At 33.1% G+C, this 20,823-nt stretch overlaps 2 protein-coding genes across 3 annotated transcripts; one reads left to right on the forward strand and one right to left on the reverse strand.

The window, feature by feature from the left end:
- LOC109722672 (peptidyl-prolyl cis-trans isomerase FKBP19, chloroplastic) lies at positions 6,322 to 14,081 on the forward strand. Of its 2 annotated transcripts, none has more exons than XM_020250780.1 (11): positions 6,322 to 6,483; positions 6,584 to 6,677; positions 9,943 to 10,056; positions 11,350 to 11,435; positions 11,529 to 11,579; positions 11,685 to 11,765; positions 12,298 to 12,342; positions 12,933 to 12,988; positions 13,466 to 13,541; positions 13,615 to 13,723; positions 13,882 to 14,081. In XM_020250780.1, the coding sequence occupies exons 1-10, from the start codon at positions 6,406 to 6,408 to the stop codon at positions 13,708 to 13,710; spliced, it is 777 nt and encodes a 258-aa protein (XP_020106369.1). In that variant the 5' UTR covers positions 6,322 to 6,405; the 3' UTR covers positions 13,711 to 13,723; positions 13,882 to 14,081. The 2 variants fall into 2 exon arrangements, with proteins under 2 accessions (XP_020106369.1, XP_020106368.1); XM_020250779.1 differs by having other exon boundaries at positions 6,323 to 6,483; positions 13,813 to 14,081.
- LOC109722808 (protein COFACTOR ASSEMBLY OF COMPLEX C SUBUNIT B CCB1, chloroplastic-like) lies at positions 15,456 to 19,121 on the reverse strand. Its single transcript, XM_020250953.1, has 4 exons — positions 18,746 to 19,121; positions 17,350 to 17,474; positions 16,103 to 16,255; positions 15,456 to 15,872 (listed from the first exon to the last, which is right to left on the reverse strand). The coding sequence occupies exons 1-4, from the start codon at positions 19,079 to 19,081 to the stop codon at positions 15,686 to 15,688; spliced, it is 801 nt and encodes a 266-aa protein (XP_020106542.1). The 5' UTR covers positions 19,082 to 19,121; the 3' UTR covers positions 15,456 to 15,685.

Raw genomic sequence — 20,823 nt, forward strand, 5'->3', positions numbered from 1 at the left:
TTCAGAAGCTACTGCCGCTAAACCTATCGAAACTACTAGGGATAATTACCTATATACCCCTCATACGTTTGAAAATATTCGATTTATTCCTCCTCTTTTTTTTTTTTTCTTTCTAAAATACCCTTTATATGTTCTATCGTTATTGCAAAATACCCCCGCAGTTATTTCCTTTTAAGTTAACTTGGGTTAAATGTAAGTTAAATATCTACCACAGTTAAAAAAAATTAAAATACCAATTTTGTCCTTAACTCAAGGGCAAATAAGAAATGTTGGTGACGGTAGAGGAGTATACTGGAAAAGATCAAAAGTCAAAATACCTTTTGTGCCCCTGACTTTAAGGGCAAATAAGAAAGTCAATGATGATGGAAGAGTATATTAATTTGAAAGGGCAAAATAGTAATTTGACAGAGATAACAGAGTTAATTAACCAAACACAATTATCCTGTGTAGTCCTGCCAGGATAACTCGAATCAAATGCACCCTTAGGGGTATATTAAAAATAGATTGGAACGTAGAAAGGATATTTTCAATATTAGCCTTCTAAGAAGGGTAAATCGGAAAGTCGGAAATTTTTCAGGAATATATAAGCAATTGCCCCAAACTACTCCTGCTAACAACTGCCGAAACTACTACTACTACCTTCGATTGGAATACGAAAGCTACTAATATTTTGTTTCTAAATCGCTTGAGAATTGATAGATGCATTTATTGTTTGTTTTGAAGAGAGTTTTCTTTTTATGGTCGCTTGTGCCACGTTTATAGCCTCTATAATCTGAATCAGAACTTGGTTCGCCCCATTTTCCCCTTGGAATCGGAATAGAAATTGACAAATCCGTTTGTCTGTATTTGGTATTTTGGTTTATGTTTTTTATAACAGTGTTATAAACTTAGGAAAGCATTTAATTATTTTTTTATTAAATTTATTAGTAAAGTTATTGAGTTTGTTTAGAATTAGACATGACCAATATTTAATTCTAGTACTTTTCGAGGGTTGGCCATGTGAATCGCTCATCGATATCGTCAAATATGATTTAATTTTTTTGAACTTTTTAGAAACTAAATTTTATAATTTTTGACATCATTTATATATTATTCGAGTTGTTTTAAAATTGAAGAGGGATAAAAAGGTCAATTCACCCTATTAACTAACCATGATTAAATATTTAACTTATAGTTAACTAAAATTTTCTAACGGATTCTAATGGTATGAACATATTTAAAAACATCAGGACGTTTGCCGGAATAATATATAAAAGTTGAATTTTATAGGAATATATTTGTAATTCACTATATTTGTATGGATTTGTATGCAATTAATCCATAAATGTATCAGAATAGTTAGAATGTACTAGCAATGCACTCGCGCTTGGTACGATAGGTATATTCTTAATTATATTTATAAAATATATATATTAAATACATATTTGTATCAACATCTGATTCCAAAATATAAAATTTTGTTACAGATTTTATCTCTAGGTATTTGATAATTTATATTTAGATTCTTAAGGTTTCGCAAACTTTCAAAACTTTCTGAAGCAAAAAAGGAGAAGTTCGTAATATGCTTATTTTTTAGGCCAATTTGTTCAAAAGATACATATCCTTTATTTATTTTTTTTATTTTTTATTCTTCTAATTCTATTCAGATCATTTTTGTTGACCCATGCAAGTAATATCGAGAATTAAAAATAATACGATAAAATAAAAAGTAGTTATTACTTGATTTGTAGTTTTTTAATTGACGGACTTTATAATATTTTTATTTAGAATTTATGAACATATATTTAATTTTGTAACTTTCTAAATTTAGCAAAATTAAGCACCAACCTGGAGAAATTAAATATAATTTTTCTAAAATTTGGACTTACAATAAATAATTGATAAAAAGTAAAGGAGTACTTCAATCGGTTTAATAGTTGGCAGGCAATGAAGTTAACAAATTTAGAAAAATAGCTCAAATCGGAGATATTAACCAAATTAACATAGCTGACGTTTTTAATTCAAAGTAGTCTTAAGTCGAACTTATTGACTGTATCTAGTGTACATATTCATTTCAGATACACCAGTAAATTTGTACAATTGAGATGTCAAAATTTAAATAATTTATTTTATAGTATTTAAAATCTATAATTAATATTTATAAATTTGAGATATATTCACTGAAATAAAATTATATATATTTTTTATTGGTCGAACTCATTGACTGCACCTAGTGTACGTATACATCTCATAAGCACCGGTAAATTTGTATAGTGGAGATATTAAAACTAAAATTTAAGTAATTCAATTTATTTTATAGTATTTAAAATGCATATATGTTAATATTTATAAATTTTAGATATATTCACTAAAATAAAATTATATTTTTCTTATTGAGTCCATGGTGCACCAACTAAACCAATGGAATGGACACATATCCACAAACAATGCTTCTCCATATTGAAAATTATTGCATGCACTTGGTGTATTATGTACATTTCATACTCACCAGTAAATTTATATGATAGAAACATCAAAAATAAAATTAATTAAATTTATTTTATAGTATTTTAAATGTTTATATATTAAAAATTATAAAATTTAGATACATACATTAACATGAAATAAAATTATTTATAGGAACCATGGTGCACCGGGTGCACCGAATTTATAGATGAGACACGTGTCAACAAATTGAGAGTGCTCCCCAATAGACTCTTGGCTTTAGTGGAACTCATTGACTGCACCTAGTATATATATACATTTTATATACATCAGTAAATTTGTACAATAGAGATGTCAAAATTAAATATAATTAATTAGATTTATTTTATAGTATTCAAAATGTCTATTAATAATATTTATAAATGTTGTAACATTTTATTATTAATATAATTTTAATAATCTTTTGATAATCTATACTCTTGCATTCATGGAGGAATGCAAGTTACTCTCTTTACTTTGCTTGTAACCTAACCTATGCTTTCGTTAAACTCCTATGCACTATGAACTCAACTAAATGCTATGCAACCTATGGCTTTTTAAATTCTAGTAACTCCTATCCAATGAGCCTATATATAGAGAGCTCTTTTTCTCTATTCTAACACACAACTCAACAATATACAACAAAAATAATATTCTATTCTATTTGTGAGAAAGAGAAGGTCAAAGAAAGGTGTTTCTTTTGGTGGAGCTTTGGACTCATCTACTTGTGCAGAGTTGGTGAAGCCACACGACGAGGGTCGAGCCGTTGTATTATGGAGGGGACAAGTCAGTACTCTGCTGCATCGGTTCAAAGGCTTTGCCAACCGCAGAGGGCTTGAATCTTCTTAAAGAGAGCGAGATATTCATGCATCGGCTTGATCGACTCGTTGATACTTTTTAAATTATTTTGTAGCTAACCTCTATTTTTTTGAATATTTACACCAACAATAAATTTTAGATATATTTACTAAAACAAAATTACATTTCTTATTAGGTCCATGGTGCACCCACCTAGTGTATATATATATCTTATGTACATAAGTAAATTTGTACAATACAGATATCAAAACTAAAATATAATTAATTCAATTTATTTTATAATATTCAAAATATTTATTTAATAATATTTATAAATTTAGATATATTTACCAAAAAAAATTATATTTTCTTATTGGGTCCATGGTGCACCGGGTGCACCAATGGAATGGACATACGTCCACCAAGAGTGCTCCTCTCTATTGGACATTGTTGCCTGCACCTAGTTTACGTATATATATAAATTTATAGGATAAAAATATCAAAAATAAAATTATAAAACAAAATTTAATTAATTAAATTTATTTTATAATATTTTAAACATAATATATTAGAAATTATAAATTTTAGATATATATACATTAAAATAAAATAAAAATATTTACAAAAGCTGTGGTGCACCGGGTGCACCGAATTTGCGGATAGGATTTTTGTCGACATGGGAGAGAGCTTCATAGATAGGTTCTAGTGAGCGAGCAAATCGGACGGTGCTCGAAACATCCAAAGAGTAGCTATTGAACGGCCCTGATTCACTTGGGCTATTGTGGACCCCACAAGTCGTCCGCATGCGCCGCGATCCACATGCTCTAATTTTCCGGATACCTCTCGAACCAAAATACTTCAACACCACCACCACTAAATGACCAAAATACCCCCATCCTCCTTTTTCTTTAATATTGAATAAAAGGAAAAAAAATGAACAAAACCCCGAAACTTTAGCATTTTTATAAAAAGGTGCCTAAATTTCATGCAATCTTATGTAACTTCAAAACACAAAAATATACTTTGTTTTTTTTTTTTTTTTGCTAAATTACAGAAAACCCTTCTGTCAAAATCTGATTTTTTTTACTTTTCCTTCCCCGTCATTTAAAAACCTAAACTTTGCCCCCTTGTAAAATGAAATATGTTCACTTCACCCTCTATCGTTAGTGATCTCTTAGGGTTCCGTTAATAAAATATTATTATATATTTTTTTATACCAAAAATGCCCTTAGTTTTTTTTCTTGTTGCCAAAAACAATGAGGGGCAAAATGGTCATTTTGTCATCATAGTTTACACTGTACCTGTTGTGATCTTTTTTATTTTACAAAGGGGCAAAGTATAGATTTTTAAATGATAGGGGGAAAGTGAAAAATCGAATTTTGACACGGGAGTTCTATGTAATTTAGTCTTTTTTTTCTTCTAATTATAATAATTAAGTATTAATATTGAAAAATAAAGTTAATTTAACTTTAATTTGTTTCATGTATGACAATAAAAGAAATAGTTTTCTTTTTTATCGTAAAAATTTTACAAAATTATATACAATACAAGCGACCAAAATGGCTGTGTAATTAATAATCTCAATTGAGAAAAGATTCCTATTGAACTAGATGTTAAAGTTTAGACAATTTAATTGCCAAAATTGAAACTTTAAATATCTATTTTCAAAAGTGCTAAAGTTCTAAGGATCATTGTATACTTTGATTTTGATTTTATTTGATTTCCTAACTTTTAAATTTGATATTCAACACTCTAAGCCTTCAATTGTGTTTCATGCTAGTCCCTAAATTTTTAATAACTTTTTATTTAATCCTTGTTTTGAAGCAAAAAAAAAAAAATTTCTTCCACCAATCTCATATATTCAATTTAATAATATTATTTGTAAACAGAGAAAAAAATTATAGAGACATAATAATATGGAATAAATGATAGATAAAAGAAATGTAAACGAATTTTTTTAAAATTGAATGATTTTACGCCAGCAACTTAATAATTTTATTAAATTTATTAATAATCGTATCAACTCTTTAATAATTTCAATTATGTTTCTAATAAATAAAGCTGAAATAAATAATGGCTGCTAACTAGCAAACCTATTGAATTTAATAAAGTTTTCAACATAACCAACAAAATAATTCAAATTTAAAAATATTAAGTTAAAAGAAATCGTCAATAAAAAAATAAAAAAGTAACAAAATTTGTGAAAACTATGCATCATTTTGAATTAGCTACTCAACCTTTCAAAATTCAATTCGTCTGATTTGAGTTAGTCAATGTATTTTAATTTTAAATTTTAAATTAATTTTTATTTTAATAAATTTATAGTTGCGAGAATTGCGTAAATTATACAAATTAAACATGTAAAGATAAATAATACATTCAATTTTTGAAATCAAAATATTGTTCATTGATTCAAATCAAATAAATTGAAAAGTTGGATAGTAAAATCAAAATTTTGAAAGGTTGGATAGCCGAATCAAAATGGTCCATAGTTTAGATAAGTTCTATACATTTTTATTTTTTTAAATATAATTATCTATATACCCCTCAGAACTTCTGAAATATCTTATATACCTTTTTTTTGTTTCAAATAAACCCTATGTATATTTCTCCGTTATTCAAAAATAACTTCATTGTTAGTATCAATTAAGTTATCTCATGTTAAATCCAATTTAAATTTCTATTAAAGTTAAAAAAATCAAAATATCTTTTTTGTCCCTATCTTAAGGGCAAATAAAAAAATTGATGATCATAAAAGAGTATATTTGAAAGGGCAAAGTAGTAATTTTATAGAGATAACGACTATTGAATCTAACTCTTGTGATATATTTGAAAAAATTTGAAACATAAAAAAATATTTTTTTGTATTAGCCCTCTAAGCAGGGTAAATAAAAAGTCTAAAATTTTTAGCAGTGTATAAGCAGTTGCTCCCCAAAAAAAAGGGGTAAAGTAGAGACACCTGCTTCAAAATTAACTATAATAAAGGGGTCTGCACACAATTTTACCACACATATATATATATATATGTAGTGTCATAATTACATAATGGGCATTATGGTCTTTTCACACTCTGCTAGCAGTTTTATCGTCTTCTTCGCGAGCCATCGTTCGTCCCCGACCTTCGCTTCTTCTCCGAGAGCGACAATGGCGTCGTATTCGCCTCTAGGGTTTCCTCCGAGCCCTTCCATGGCGAGAGCCTCTTCGAATTGCTCCTCTTCAAAGGTTCGGGTGCTCTGTCTCTCGCAATTGATGCCCCCTTTATTAGGGTTTCATCGAGCTCTGGGATTAGGGTTCTTTTAATCTCCTCAATTCACTCGATTAGGGCGTGGTTATGAAGAGGGGAAATTTAGGGATTGCGAGGGGATCTTCGCGGGAATCGGAAGGGATTGTGGAGTCGCAAGCTTGTAGCTTAACTGGTGAGCTCTGAATTTTATCTCGTAAGGGTTCGTTCGTTTCACCGGTTTATCGCATTCCGAAAATGTCGTATACTTTGTATATGAAATGGCAAGTTTGTTACCTTCTAACCCATGGTATTGTAATATTCCCTCTAATTGGGAATCTACGATGATTCCACACCTCTTATTACTTCCCAACTTGAGTTGCATGCACTTGCATGGTAATGATTTGGATATTCTGAGTAGAAAAAATGGATAATTGCCGTGAAATGAACAGCCCGTAAACGTATTCTTTAGATGTGGTTTTTGTTTGTGTCAGAATCGACATTTGTAATCGGAGGTTTCTGCTAATATTTAGGAGCTTATAAAGCATTAATTTTGAGAGTAATTTTGTTAATTTTAGTGGATTTGGTGACTACTCATGCTTGTATATCTGCGCAATTAGTTCTTTTTTGTGCAATTCTATTTGTTGTTGGTGAATCTCTTCTTGAAACTTGGTTCTAAGTGTATTAGATAATCTCAATGCTCATTGTCCTTTACTATAACGGCAAATGTCTGTGGTTAAATGGAGGTCATGTTATTGCCAAGCAGGGACGAAGCTAGGATATTAATAAAGCAAACTATATATAATAAAAATTCGAAGTACAAAAGTACAAAAGAAAATTTTAAAAATTTTGCTTACCATGCAAAAGTTAGAATAGTGCACGGCGCTCCTGCAAGTCACGAAAGCCATCAATGATTGAATCAATCGTAAACTTCTCTATAAATAGCTTATTGTTCATTAGCTTCCAAGTTTTCAATATTTTTCTTTTAAAAAAAGAATCGAATATAGTTGGCTTTTCCATTAAAACAATAACGGTCTAGAGACCTACAAAAATTATGTCAAAAAATCAAAGTGTTAAGTATAAGATAATTTGCAAATCATGTAAAATTATGTAAAAAAAACTAAAATCTAAAAATAAATTGCAAATAATAATTATTTTACTAGCAGCTAGCCCAAAAGAGGAAAAGCTCTTGTTCATAAAGAAGGAACTCATACAAATTTAGAATTTTGGATATACTATTGTACTTCATATTCTCAAATACTAAAATCCAATAGTAGCCATTGGAAGGCCACAGAAATTTTGAGATTTTTTTTCTTTTGAATCAATCCAATTTGTAAAAATTAAGAGAAGGTCAAAATATTCAAACTTTAAATAGATTATAGCATTACAAAGTACTAAATCCAACAAAAATCTTCATTAATATTCTCTTAATTTTAAAAAAATTAAAAAGATTATTATCAATTCTTAACATGCAAAAAAATTATAATTCCTTAATAACAAGGAAATATTCATGAATTTAATAAGTGCCAAAGATGAATTGCGGTGATTGATCTGAAAACTTTAAAAAGCAAAGAACACACGAACGTTTTAGAATTAGAATTTAAACATGCATAAATTTTCATTAGTATCATAATTATTGATTATGATCCAACAATATATGGACAACTTGAATCATTAATAATCAAGAAGCAAACATTAAACAATCCAATACCAAACACAATTATACGAAGCAAATTAGATTGATATATTGCTCTTATTGAAGCAATCCAAAGGGGAGAGAGAGATTATCGGTCTAATTGGATTTGGGGCGCCGCAATTGAACAAGGCGACTGGGACGAGGCTATGTGATAATACGAAGAAGGAACAACTGCAGAGAGGAGGGTGGAGGGGCGTAGGCCGAGGCGCCGAGCCCGAGCGATGAGCACCACCAGCGGTCCGAGGAGGTAGAGCCTAGAGAAAGGAGAGAGATTGAAATTTGAGAGAAAGAGAGAGCGTGAGAGAGAGAGAGAGAGAGAGAGAGAGAGTTTACGTGTGGCGGTGTGGGAGGAGGCGGGCGGATAGCAGACCATCATGATGCGTGAGATTCGTGGCCCACAAGGCAACATTATTTCCCAAAAAAAATTCATTTTGGCCCTCAAAGTTTGTAATATTTTAACTTTTTCAACAACTTAATAATTTTGGGGGGGGGGGCGGGGGAGCATGGCCATTGTGGGCCTATACATGGCTCCATCCCTGTTGCCAAGGTTCAGAAAACCTAACCTGACCAGCTGGTAGGACCAGGTTATCCAAGAACTACTCCGACGACCAGTTTGGTTCAAGGCCTAGACTAAATTTTTATTGAAAACCCCAATAAACCGGTTGAATTGAGTTAAAATAAAAAATCCCATAATTGTGTGATTTAGAGTTCGGACCTTGAACCCTTTAAGTGAGTGACAAAGCCGATAACTATGTATGCACAACAAATCTTGTATAAAAAACGCAACCTTTAATATATATATATATATATATAGAGAGAGAGAGAGAGAGAGAGAGAGAGAGAGAGAGAGTAGGGCTACTGTGCTATTAGGAGCACAGCAGCTCTTGTGCTCCTAACTTTCTAACCACCCATCAAGTTTGATGGGTGGTTAGAATGAAAAAAGGAGGAGATATTGTGGAGAAATTGGGTGTCTCAATTTCTTTTCTCCTTAAATTTCTCTTCAATTTCTCCTCCCTTTCTCATTCTAATCACCCATCAAACTTGATGGGTGGTTAGAAACTTAGGAGCACGAGGGCTGTTGTATTCTTAATAGCACAGTAGCCCTGCTCTCTCTCTCTCTCTCTCTCTCTCTCTCTCTCTCTCTCTCTCTCTCTCTATATATATATATATATATATATATAGTGCAGGGCTGTTGTGCTCTTAGGAGCACGGAGGCCATTGTGCTCGTAAGCTGTTTTCAATGATGAAATTTTCAAGTCGACGATTGGCTCCATTAGACTTGATCTATCATATTTGAAGTATCTAGAAAATAAATTTTACGACTTTTCGATATTATTTATCTAGTGATCGAAAGGGTTCAAAATCAATAATTTTTAATGGTTGATGTCTACTGTTTTCAAGTTTAACAGTGTAGAAATATCCAAATCAGATGAAATTTTGATTGAAAATTTTTTATACTATTACAACAAGATCAATATCTCTTATCGAAAATTTTAATGCTATATCACCACTTTTTGTGATATTTTTATTTTCAGCTGTTGACTTTGAACAGTTTGAGCCAGGTTGAACCTTTGACTCTTAAATCTCTTCTGTCACTAGTTCAATGGCTAGGTCGGTTCTGAGAACATTGGTTATTGCATCAAGTCAAGTGAAATTTGAATTCTGTTGCTCAACTGTAACACGCGTAGTTGATCATTTTGATGCCTTTTTTTTCAGTTTTCTCTTTTCTCATGTTTGTATAGTCTAAAATAAAGTTTTGGTGTAGGTGAGATATTTGAAAGAAGGAAACTGTTACTGCTTTCCACCTTTGGATTTGCCCTTGGTGCTTTTCAGCATACTCTAGACAAGGAAGTGGCAGTAGCATCTGAATTCGCTGATAGTAAGTGTTTGTTGATGTACTTTTTTATTGACTAGATGTCTAGAATTTAGTGTATGGTTTGTACCTTGAAGCTTCCTTTATCATTTCTTCTGCTCTTGCTTGACATGGCTGCGACGAGAAAGTTCTATTTTGTATCCCTGGAATCATTTCTTACTAACATATGCATTTTTTGTTGAATTAAACTTATTCCTAGTAATTAGCGTGTGATGCTGATGTGATTGAACATGCTGTTGATACAAGGAGGTTTTGAATAAGCAATCAGCAAATTTTTGTTCTTCTGCAACTTTTACTCCTTTTTTATCTGTGCAATTTTGGCTAAAATCTTCTTTTATGGACAAAAATATCCCTACTGCACCTTTTGTTGAATCTATGTGCTAGCACTCCAGCCAGGGACATTCTTGTCCATACAAGGATATTTTAGTCCAAAATTGTAGAAGGGAAAATATAGACAATTTTGGCTAAAATCTTCTTTTATGGACAAAAATATCCCTACTGCACCTTTTGTTGAATCTATGTGCTAGCACTCCAGCCAGGGAGATTCTTGTCCATACAAGGATATAGCCCAACAGTGCATAATCTGAAAAATGGCGGATTTGCAAAAGCTCTCTATACTTCTATTTTCTCCATGCTGCAAAGTTAGAATATATACTGAAACTATTGGAGTTAACTTACCTACACACAAAAATAAGAAAGTTGCGCAGGCCAAGAAGAAGTTGACATAGTAAAAGAGATCATATTGCGGTTACATGATATCATGTATAATATTTAGGAATTAGTGCTAATATCTTATCTAGGGACTTATTCCAATCTTCTTCTTACATTTTTCTTTGGGACAATTTCTGTCCCTTTATCTGCCTTTGTTTGTCCTTTGGTTGGATTTCCTTTCCATGGGCAAAGGATCCCAGAGAGTTTTTCTCCTTAAACTGCAGAGCTTAAGCTGAGTAACGAGGAAGCTAGGCTGTAAACCTACTTGTTTAAAATTTTCAATGTCAAGCTTTACTTTTTCTCATAACCACCACAGACAAACTTAAAGAGTTATTTGTGGGATCACTGTTGGGATTGAGTATGTTGTATATAATGGACTGCATGGACTCATATCATCATGCAGCAACTAATTCTAGATGCAATAGGGTTTCTTTTGCGTTCTTTTTTAGGTTATTAAGTCATTTTAAGTCACTCTTTTGCTGATGGTATTTGCTCCTTTCTTTGTCCTTCTAGTAAAAATAAAATAAGAAAAAACTCTCTAACTTATTGAATTGGCTAATGCATTGATTTATTGGAACGTGGATTCAGTGCCAGCATTACGTGGGAAAGACTATGGAAAAACGAAAATGCGCTATCCAGATTACACGGAGACAAATTCTGGGCTTCAATACAAGGTAATCCACTTTGCCATATGTCATTTACTTCATATTGTACACTTAGAATACATGTCAAGTTCAACTACTTGTTCTGACTCTTTCTAATTATAGGACTTGCGAGTTGGTAATGGTCCATTTCCAAAAATAGGGGAGACAGTAGTGGTGAGTGGCAACTTTTATACCTTTTATTTGATTTGGATAATTACCTGAGTTGTGGTTGAATTGCACGAGCTCTGATGCAGATTTCGAATTATGAATGCATTTAAGGTTGATTGGGATGGTTATACAATTGGATACTATGGGCGCATCTTTGAAGCTCGAAACAAGACTAAAGGTGGTTCATTTGAGGTACAGCTTAACATTTTGGATAACTTATACCGAGACTTTTCACATGCTATTGATATTAAATGGTGAAGTGCAAACTGTCATCTCCATGGCGCTTTTAATGTTTGAAGAGCCATGAGTTTATAAATTCAACTTAAGCAATAGGAGTTGCTATAGGTTAATGGCAGGGTTGACAACTATTGTCCCGGAGATTTTGCATTTTGCCAAGTCATCTTATATGTTTGTTTTGTTGACTTGTAATGAGTCTATCAATTATAAGTGTTTAAAATTCCACTTTAGGCAGAATCGTTTGATTTGGGAAATGATGGCTTGAAGAATTTGTATTTTTAGTAACCAGAGAATAGGATGGTTAGATGGATACTGAAAATTATAATGTGGTAAAATAGTGGATTTTTATCATGAAATGGAGCATTGTTTGCCTTTTTATAGTTGATCATCTAATGCTAAAGATTAATATGCCTCTCTGGAATTTCTTAGAGTTGCTTTATCGTTTTGGGCCAGCATCAAATTGAAAAAAAATAAATTGGTAATGCAGGGAGGTGATAAAGATTTCTTCAAGTTTAAGCTTGGATCAGGACAGGTGATTGACTTGTTGATCACTTCAAATTGGTATATGCATCATTCGAGTTGGAGGTGATGGATGCTCCAATTATCTTCTGGCATTTCCAATGCCCTATAAAGTCAACTGTTCCTACCTGTTAAAGTATCTTTTTTAGACTATTATTAAACTATTTTAATTATCAAGAAAGTACTTTTGAAATTTGGGCAAAATCATGGTTAACACCTACGTGAAGGGTTTTCTTTTTTTCTTCAGTTCCCTAGATAAAAGGGAAAAAGGGCATAATAGGAAGCGAAAAGGGTAGAAACCTATTGTTCCGCCTTGTTCTCCATACGGTGGAGAGTCCTAACCCGTTAAGCCCGGAACAAATAGTTCCCCACATTTTCAATGCTATTTGGTGGAATAAAGGGGGATACCCACCTAACCAAACAGTCTTATAGGTTAAACTTTGTTTTGTCGTAGAATCTGAGATTGATTCACAGTAATAATTTTACTCTATTTTTGGAATTGTCATTCTGTCTTTTTTGCTGTAATGGATTGATTAATGCTTCTTGTCCCATGTAAGGTTTAACTTTGCAACTATTTTGATGCCTATCATTTCAAATAATTAGGTAATACCAGCTTTTGAGGAGGCGATTGCAGGCATGGCTCCCGGAGGTATCAGGAGGTGAGCTAGTAATATTGTCAATCACTAGATGTATATGGAACGAATGATTTGATTGAAAAAGATAAAGATGAGAGAGCAATGGTGAAGACAGGTAGGCTTTAGTAACTCGTTGGCATGAGAGGTAGCCATAGGTAACGGTGGTTTCGGTAAATCCAATCTTCTAGAAACTGAACCTCTTGGGATGGGATTTAATAATCCCATCCCTGATTATTTGACCCTGCCTGATTCGAAAATGCCAACTTCTCGGCACCACTGATATCTCTGAATCACTAAATATTCTTTCTTTCCCATCATCGATCTTTTGCCTTAATCCTAATCCAATCCGATCTTAGCGGCCGAACGGACTTAACATGTATTCAAACCTATAGAGACTAAATTGTTAAATTTGAAAGTTTGATGATATAAATGAAATCAGTTTCAAACTTTGGGGATTTAATTTGAACTAACCAAGATATCTTTAATACCTGCAAAATGCAGGATAATTGTACCCCCAGAACTGGGCTATCCAGATAACGACTTCAACAGACTTGGCCCGAGGCCGACAACTTTTTCGGTACTGAAACAAAGAATATACATCTGTCCACCAGCTCGTTACAGATTAATTATGCCATGTATTTGCCTGGCAGGGACAAAGAGCACTTGATTTTGTTTTGAGGAACCAGGGCTTAATTGACAAAACTCTGCTGTTCGACATCGAGCTTCTCAAAATCCTCCCCAACTAATTCCGCCTACCAGGTACTTGTTCGTAATTCACTCGCTTTTCCGAGGTTCCTTGCTTATCTGGTAAAATGTAGATAATAGCTGCAAATAATATCCAATTGCAGGGGTACATTGATGAGATTTTTCGGCAGAAAAATTTTAAGAACTTGATGACTCCCTTTTCTTTTGTACAGTTTTTCTGTGTTCTTCACTCTGGTAGGCTGAACTATTATTTCGTGTGTTGTCTACTGTTATTGTAAATGTCTGCAAGAAAATGCTTGAGAAATCAGTCTTCCTGTTAGAGAAAAGTTTCTTCATTCTGTCACAGCTATTTTTTGTGTACTTGACTAGATGTTTTTGGATTTCTTTGATAATATGTGGAGTTTCCTCTTCAGATATACATTCTACTGCCGTAGGGGGGGGAAAAGAATCATCTGAATTGATAAAATATTCACTTTTAAAATGGAGCAACCTAGCGAAAAACCCTCACAACTTGTCTTGGTTTTGACACAAATATTCTTGGAAACAATGTACAAAAATCCCCTCTAAACTTTAGTATTTTTGCAAATAGACGTTTGAACTTTTACATTTGGTCGTTATATCCCTTAAACTTTGTTAAATAGTTTAATAGGTCTCTCCTCGAGTGAAATTACCAATCGAACAGTCGTTTTGATCGCACGTCTTACACATGATGTTGTATACTTCAAAACACATAGAAACCTCTTTATTACTTCCGGTTTTGATAACTAAGCATCGAGGCTGAATAAAAGGGTGAATCTATCTTCAACTTCTATTGCTTTTTGTATGTTTTAGAATAAAATAAATAAATTTTGTTGTATCTCAGAATTTTGCAAAACTGTGCGCAATACAAGCGGCCAAAACACTTGTGTAATTATTTGCTTTGATTGAGGAGAGGAATCTATTGGATTTTTTTGATAAAGTTTTAGAGAGTCTAATTGCCAATGGTGCTATAGTTTAGGGAGTCTTTGTACATTTTTCACAATATCCAGTGTTAATACTTGTCCTTCCATTAGACAATAAATTTACTCTCTATTCTTTGCAGTCAATACCATTTCAATTTGAACTCAGAATAACATAAATCTTTGTTATAGCACATCAAAGGATCACTCAATATAAAATTGTACTCTCTTTAACTTAGTATACGTTAAGTCATCTTGGATTGAATCTGGGTTAGATTTCTACCAGAGTTAAAAAAAAGTCAAAATATCTTTTTTGCTCCTAATTTTAAGGCTAAATAAGAAAAGTTAGTGACAGTAAAAGAGTATATTTCAAAAGGCAAAGAGTTGAAATATTTCTCTTGCCCCCAATTTAAGGGCAAATAAGAAAAATTGTTTACGGTAAAAACATATATTTAAAAGGGCGAAAAGTCAAAATATTTTTTTTGTTCCTAACTTAAGGATAAATACGAAAAATTGATAACGGTAGAAGAGTATATTTGAAAAAATAAAATAATAATTTTATAGATATAATTGTTTCTAACCGTTTTTACTAGTAAAATCTAATTCTAGGAATATATTTGAAAGAATTTGAAATGTTAAAAAATATTTTTTTATATATCTTCTAAAAGAGGTAAATAAAAAAGTCTAAAATTTTTCAGACGTATATAAGCAATTGCCCTCCAAAATTAAAAAATCATCTAAGCTTACAAAATATACAACTACACAAAACTTGTAGCATGAGATGGATTAGTTTATATAGGAATACATTATTTTCAAATTTGAAGCAATATATTTGTGAGAGCAATGTCTTTGGTCTCAATTATACAACAACCTTCATTTCTATCCTCTGCAGTCAATAACACCATCTTTGCTATAACACATGAAAAAAATAAATCACTTCTCTCCACTAATAAGAAAACCATGTAACAAAATTGGTGTAGATGTTCTACTCTCTCTTCCCACTTGAATTGTGTCACACTTGGTTTTAACATTTTTAGATACCATCACCTTAGTTTTTACTTATTATTGGTTACTGACACTATCTTTCGAAGATCCCTTTCACGTAGATCATTCCCTTCTCGCTGAGCCGAAGCTCCTTCCTCATCTGCTCTACTTGTTGATCGTCCCCGCGGACGATGATCTCCGAGAGGCTACCATTGTCACCCAACACCATCTTCACCTTTATCTCCTCCTTTCTCGACGCCTTCGTCCAGTAGTAAACTCCCCTGCACCATCGTTAGCGAATAACGGGTATGTCTTGTGGAACATTTTCTATACTTGGAAAAGCATTAAGTTTTGTCTTTCTGAGATGAGATTCTTTCTTCCAAAAGTAGAAGCTTTAATTTGAAGTATCAGTTTTCGTCGAAGTAGGGTATAGTTGGACAATCTCAATGAGTGAGCTACTAAATGTGACCCTTATTAGTTTTCTTGGATCATAAATTAGCATGAAACTTACGCCAGCGGGCTTAGTGTCATGAGCCAAAACCAGTTGTTTCCTCCCTCAGGAACCGCGATCGAGAGCACGAGGGCGACGCTGCCGAGGCTTATGCAAGTGCAGAAGGTGAGCAATGCTGCTTGGCCTCTGCTTGGGACCATTACGCCTTCAAACCTTTTTCAAAATGTAACAAGTACAAAACAAATTACGAAACAATTTACCCATGTAAATGAAACGAAAAAATATGATAAAAACTGCTTTCAAAACCAGTATTAGTGTAATGATGTAACTTCTCCTACATCTGGGTATAGTGCATCAGGGGCTACCAAACCCTAGTTACACCTCTCTGCATCAAAAATTATCTTTCTTTTTTTTTTTTTTTTCCTTGCATATTCTACCTTACAATACCAAATCTTTTAGGACATTTTCCATGCTCATGTTTGTTTTGGTCAAGTATTAAAGTGCCGTTTACGGAATCGTGTCGAAAACTTGTTGGCACGGTACGTACAGTGCGTGCTGTCGCATGCCGGTCACAAAAAATATACTTGTGAGCTGACACACAACGACACGAAAATATTACTTTATTCGGCACAAAAAATATTCTAATTGTTTATTATATATTTTTAACAAATTTTTTGCACTCTATTGAGATAACTATTTGCTAATTTTAAAAAAAATATGGCTTTAAGCCGTACTATTGGCACGGAGCCGTATCGTGCCGATATTTTGTTGGCACTGTCCGGCATGGACGGTTAATTACTTGGTTTGGGCCATCCTCGTCAACTCCTTATCGGCTAACGCTAACTCATTCATCGAAATAGCTGCTCACATGCTCTTTGAGCTCAATCCAAATTTCACCTAAGTTCATATTTGGTTTGACTATCTCAGTGCTTTTCTTCTATTTAAACACTTCAATAAAACCAAGTAGGAAAAAAAGGGTGGCAAATCATACCTGAAGGAACCGTTTAGTTGTATTGGACAGAATAAGACGAGAGAACAATATTAAGAGAGAAGGAACGTTTAGCGACTTGGAGTCATCGAGAGTCATGATTCAGACCAAGTTCAGATATCGGAGAGGATTATCGAATATTGGGATTTACTTACATTGGTTTTAGAAAATTCGGTAACTAAACACTGACTCTGTCTTATCATATTCAGTCTAATCTTTCAAATTGAGCATAAATGCTTTCGTGAGTGTGTCGATGTCTTATTGTCGCTAGTATAATGTGTTGTGTGAGAGAGAGAGAGAGAGAGAGGCTGTTGCTTACGTGATGGTCTCGCCACGGTCGGTGACGGCAAAGTTGTTGCGGGTGAAGAAGGATAGTATCTCCCCCGCCACTTGATTTGGCGGCGCCGCTGCGCCCTCCTCCCTGACGAACGTCTTCTGCACGATCTGCAATATCCAATTTAATCTTAAGTTAGCCCCCAAAAAAGAAAACAGGAATAAAAGTTTACGAAACTAAACTTTGATTCAGCTAGAAACCACTATCTAATCTTTGAAATTTTAATTTTACTACCTAACTTCTCTGGCCGTTTAATTTGTGTTCTCAACTCTACACAAGAAGGCTTTAATTACAATCAAGCTAGCTAGAGTAATGCCATCTGCACACTCATAAAAAATAATAAATTTTACAGTCTAGTCGTATCTATCTTAAGGCGGTCAACAAGCTGAACACACGACCTGAAAAATTCAGCTCATGTCCCGAGCAGCAAATTAGATTATCAAACTCAAATGTTACAAAAGAAATAAATAATAAAATTTTAATCTAATAATTAAAATCATAAAATATAGGTCTTTTTGAAATAAGTCCGGCCTAAAATCTATCTATATCTATATTTATATTTATAGATGAGTCCGGCTACTATACGCTTATGAGTATAGATTCTTGTGTATTCATAAATTTTCGATCACGAGACCTACCTCTTTGATCATTTCCATCCATTAGATCGTACTATCCAACAAATCATCCACTCAATCTTAGAAAACCACTACTAACTGGGAACCATTATCATCCTTATTGCACATCAAGGATTTAAGTACCGTGGCACGGAATTGTGCCGAAAACTTGCCGGCATGGTGCGTGCCGAGCTGTGCAGGTCAAAAAAATTCTTGTATGCCGACATATAATAACATAAAATATTTATTTTCTTTAACAATAAAATATTATAACTATTTATTATGTCTTTTTATCACATTTTTTAAACTTTATTAAGAAAATTACTTCTAATTTAAAGAATAAAGGGTTTTGAGCCGTGCCATCGGCATGGGATCTGTATCGTACTGATATCTTATTGGCACAGTACGGCACGGTGAATACAATCCATGCCGACAGGTACTTAAAATCTTGTTGCACATTTCTTCATCCAACGATCAAAAACTTTTGAGTATATTCATAAAAGTATAGTAACCGTAGCCTCTCTCTGAACACCTATATCGAAGCTAAACACCAGCGAGTTGATTCAGCTCGTGTTTGACCCATTAAGATTTCGAACGGAAAACTTCAGCTCGTATTTAGCCTGTTTATTAAATAAGTGATCGATCTCGAGCTTATTTTGAGCCGAATGGGATTCGGCGGACAACTGGATGGATTGCCAATGTGTAATTTAGCCAAAAAAAAAAAAAAAAAAAAAAAAGAAGAAAAAGAAAAAGAAAAAGATTGTGACCTTGGATTTGACGGAGCGCTTAATGAGAGACCAGAGGCCGGGGACGGAGATGACGAAAAGCCCTAGCGAGGTGTAGTAGCTTGCGGGGGAGTACCCGGCGTCAAGGAGGAAGAAGAGGAATGCGGAGGAGGTGTGGTCGGGGTCGATCGCGAAAGCCCCACTCCGCCGCCGCCGCCGCTTCGACGACTCGGCGCGACTCGGAAGCTCGAGCCATGGACGGGCGCGGCCGAGGCCGAGTCGACTCGGGCCGAAGCGGTGGGAGTAGGAGGAGGAGGAGGAGGACGAGGGGTCGAGGAGACGAGGACATGGGGGGAGTAGAAGAGTCGCTGTCGCCATTTTTTTTTTTTAAGTGATAATAATGGAGGAGGGGAAGGAGGAGAGGAGAGAGGAGAGAGGAAAGATAATGGGAGAGTCCTCTCTCTCTCTCTTCTCTCTCTTCTCTCTCTCTACTGGGATTTTGTGGTGTGGAATATTGTTTTTCTCTTTTTTTTTCTTTTTTTCTTTTTTTTTTGCACTTTAGAGAAAATTTACCGTTTAATATATAAAAAAATATTAATTATATATTAATATTAATAAAAATATTAAATATATAAAAAAAATATTGTTTTATCATCGTGCGTTTCAGGTTAATCTAAAAAGATTTATTTGATTGATTGAAAACGTCATGTCATAATATAACTGGTGCATTCTAGAATTTATTTTTTCTAAATTTTGAAGGATATGTCACATTTGCACCACATCATTAATAACAAATTAAATTTTTTTGAGAGAAAAAATATAATAAAAATATTTTTTTATTAATCATGATGGGACCGTGAATCTAAGAGGGACAATCCTATTAGTTGGAAATACCACGTCAGTAATATAACTGATACATTTTAGATTTTTTCATGAGCTTTGTGATACGATATCAAAACACTCCAGAAGGATTGTATATCTTATACCACATCATCTTACAGTTTAAATTTTTTTAAAAAAAATTTTAGTATTAAAAAAAAAAAACTTGATAAGATCGGTTTTTAGGGTTCAACTGGTGAACCGTCCAGGTTTTAGTTAGACCGGTTTGAATTATCATCTACCGTAGATCATGGATAGGACGGTTCGATCGGTTCAGTTTAGATTTTATTTTTTGAGAACTTTGTAAATTTTATTTAGTTATCTTCTTTATCTTTACTAGTTTATACATAAAAAAGTTAATAACTTAATTATTGGGATAACATTTAATATACCCTTTCAAAACTTCAAAATTATTTTTTTAATTTCTGAACAACTAAAATATTCTGGTTGATTTCAAAAAATTTCTTCAAATATTTTCTTTTCCAATGGGATTGGATTTTAAAATATTATTTTAGATATTAAAGAGTAAATTTAAAATTTTTTAACAGTAGTAAATAGCGGTGTCAGCGAGCCGAACATGAGCGAGGTAGGCCGGCTCGTGTTCGGCTAGTTTAATAAACGAGCTGAAAAATTCAGCTCGTGTTCGACTCGTTTACTAAACGAGCGATTTGATCTCGAACTCATTTTGAGCCGAACACGAGCTGGCTCGTGAACAACGAGCTGAATTGCCACCCCTAATAGTAAAAGACATATAACAAAAATAGTTTTTTTATTTATAATTTCATGCTGACGTCAGTAGTTTGATCGTTTGAATTACTGATTGAACTAGTTGAACTATGATTCAGCATCTTTTTCAGTTTGTAACCGATTTTGAGTTTTAAGATATTACTAAAAATTAGACTGTCAAACAAAATATATGAGATGAATGAAAGGACATATAACAATTTTTTCTTTAAATAAAAACACAAAAAGAACGTAGCTTAGGTAAAAAATAACAATTAGAGAAAAAATAACATTATGGAATGTTATTTTCTCTCTTTTTTTTTTTTATTTTTAACCCTTCAAGTTTCAATCCCAATGAGATAAAATAATTTTCTCTCTCAATTTGGTTTCCTTTTTTCTGCTTTTCTCTACATTCGAAGGGAGTGCTAAAGTGAAGTATTTTATAAAATATATAATTGTGAAAAATAATTTTCCGTGGAAAAAAATTTTCAATGGGAAAAAGTTTTCGTTTTTATAGT

Source organism: Ananas comosus, linkage group 17 (assembly GCF_001540865.1).
Source record: "Ananas comosus cultivar F153 linkage group 17, ASM154086v1, whole genome shotgun sequence".
NCBI lineage: Eukaryota > Viridiplantae > Streptophyta > Magnoliopsida > Poales > Bromeliaceae > Ananas > Ananas comosus.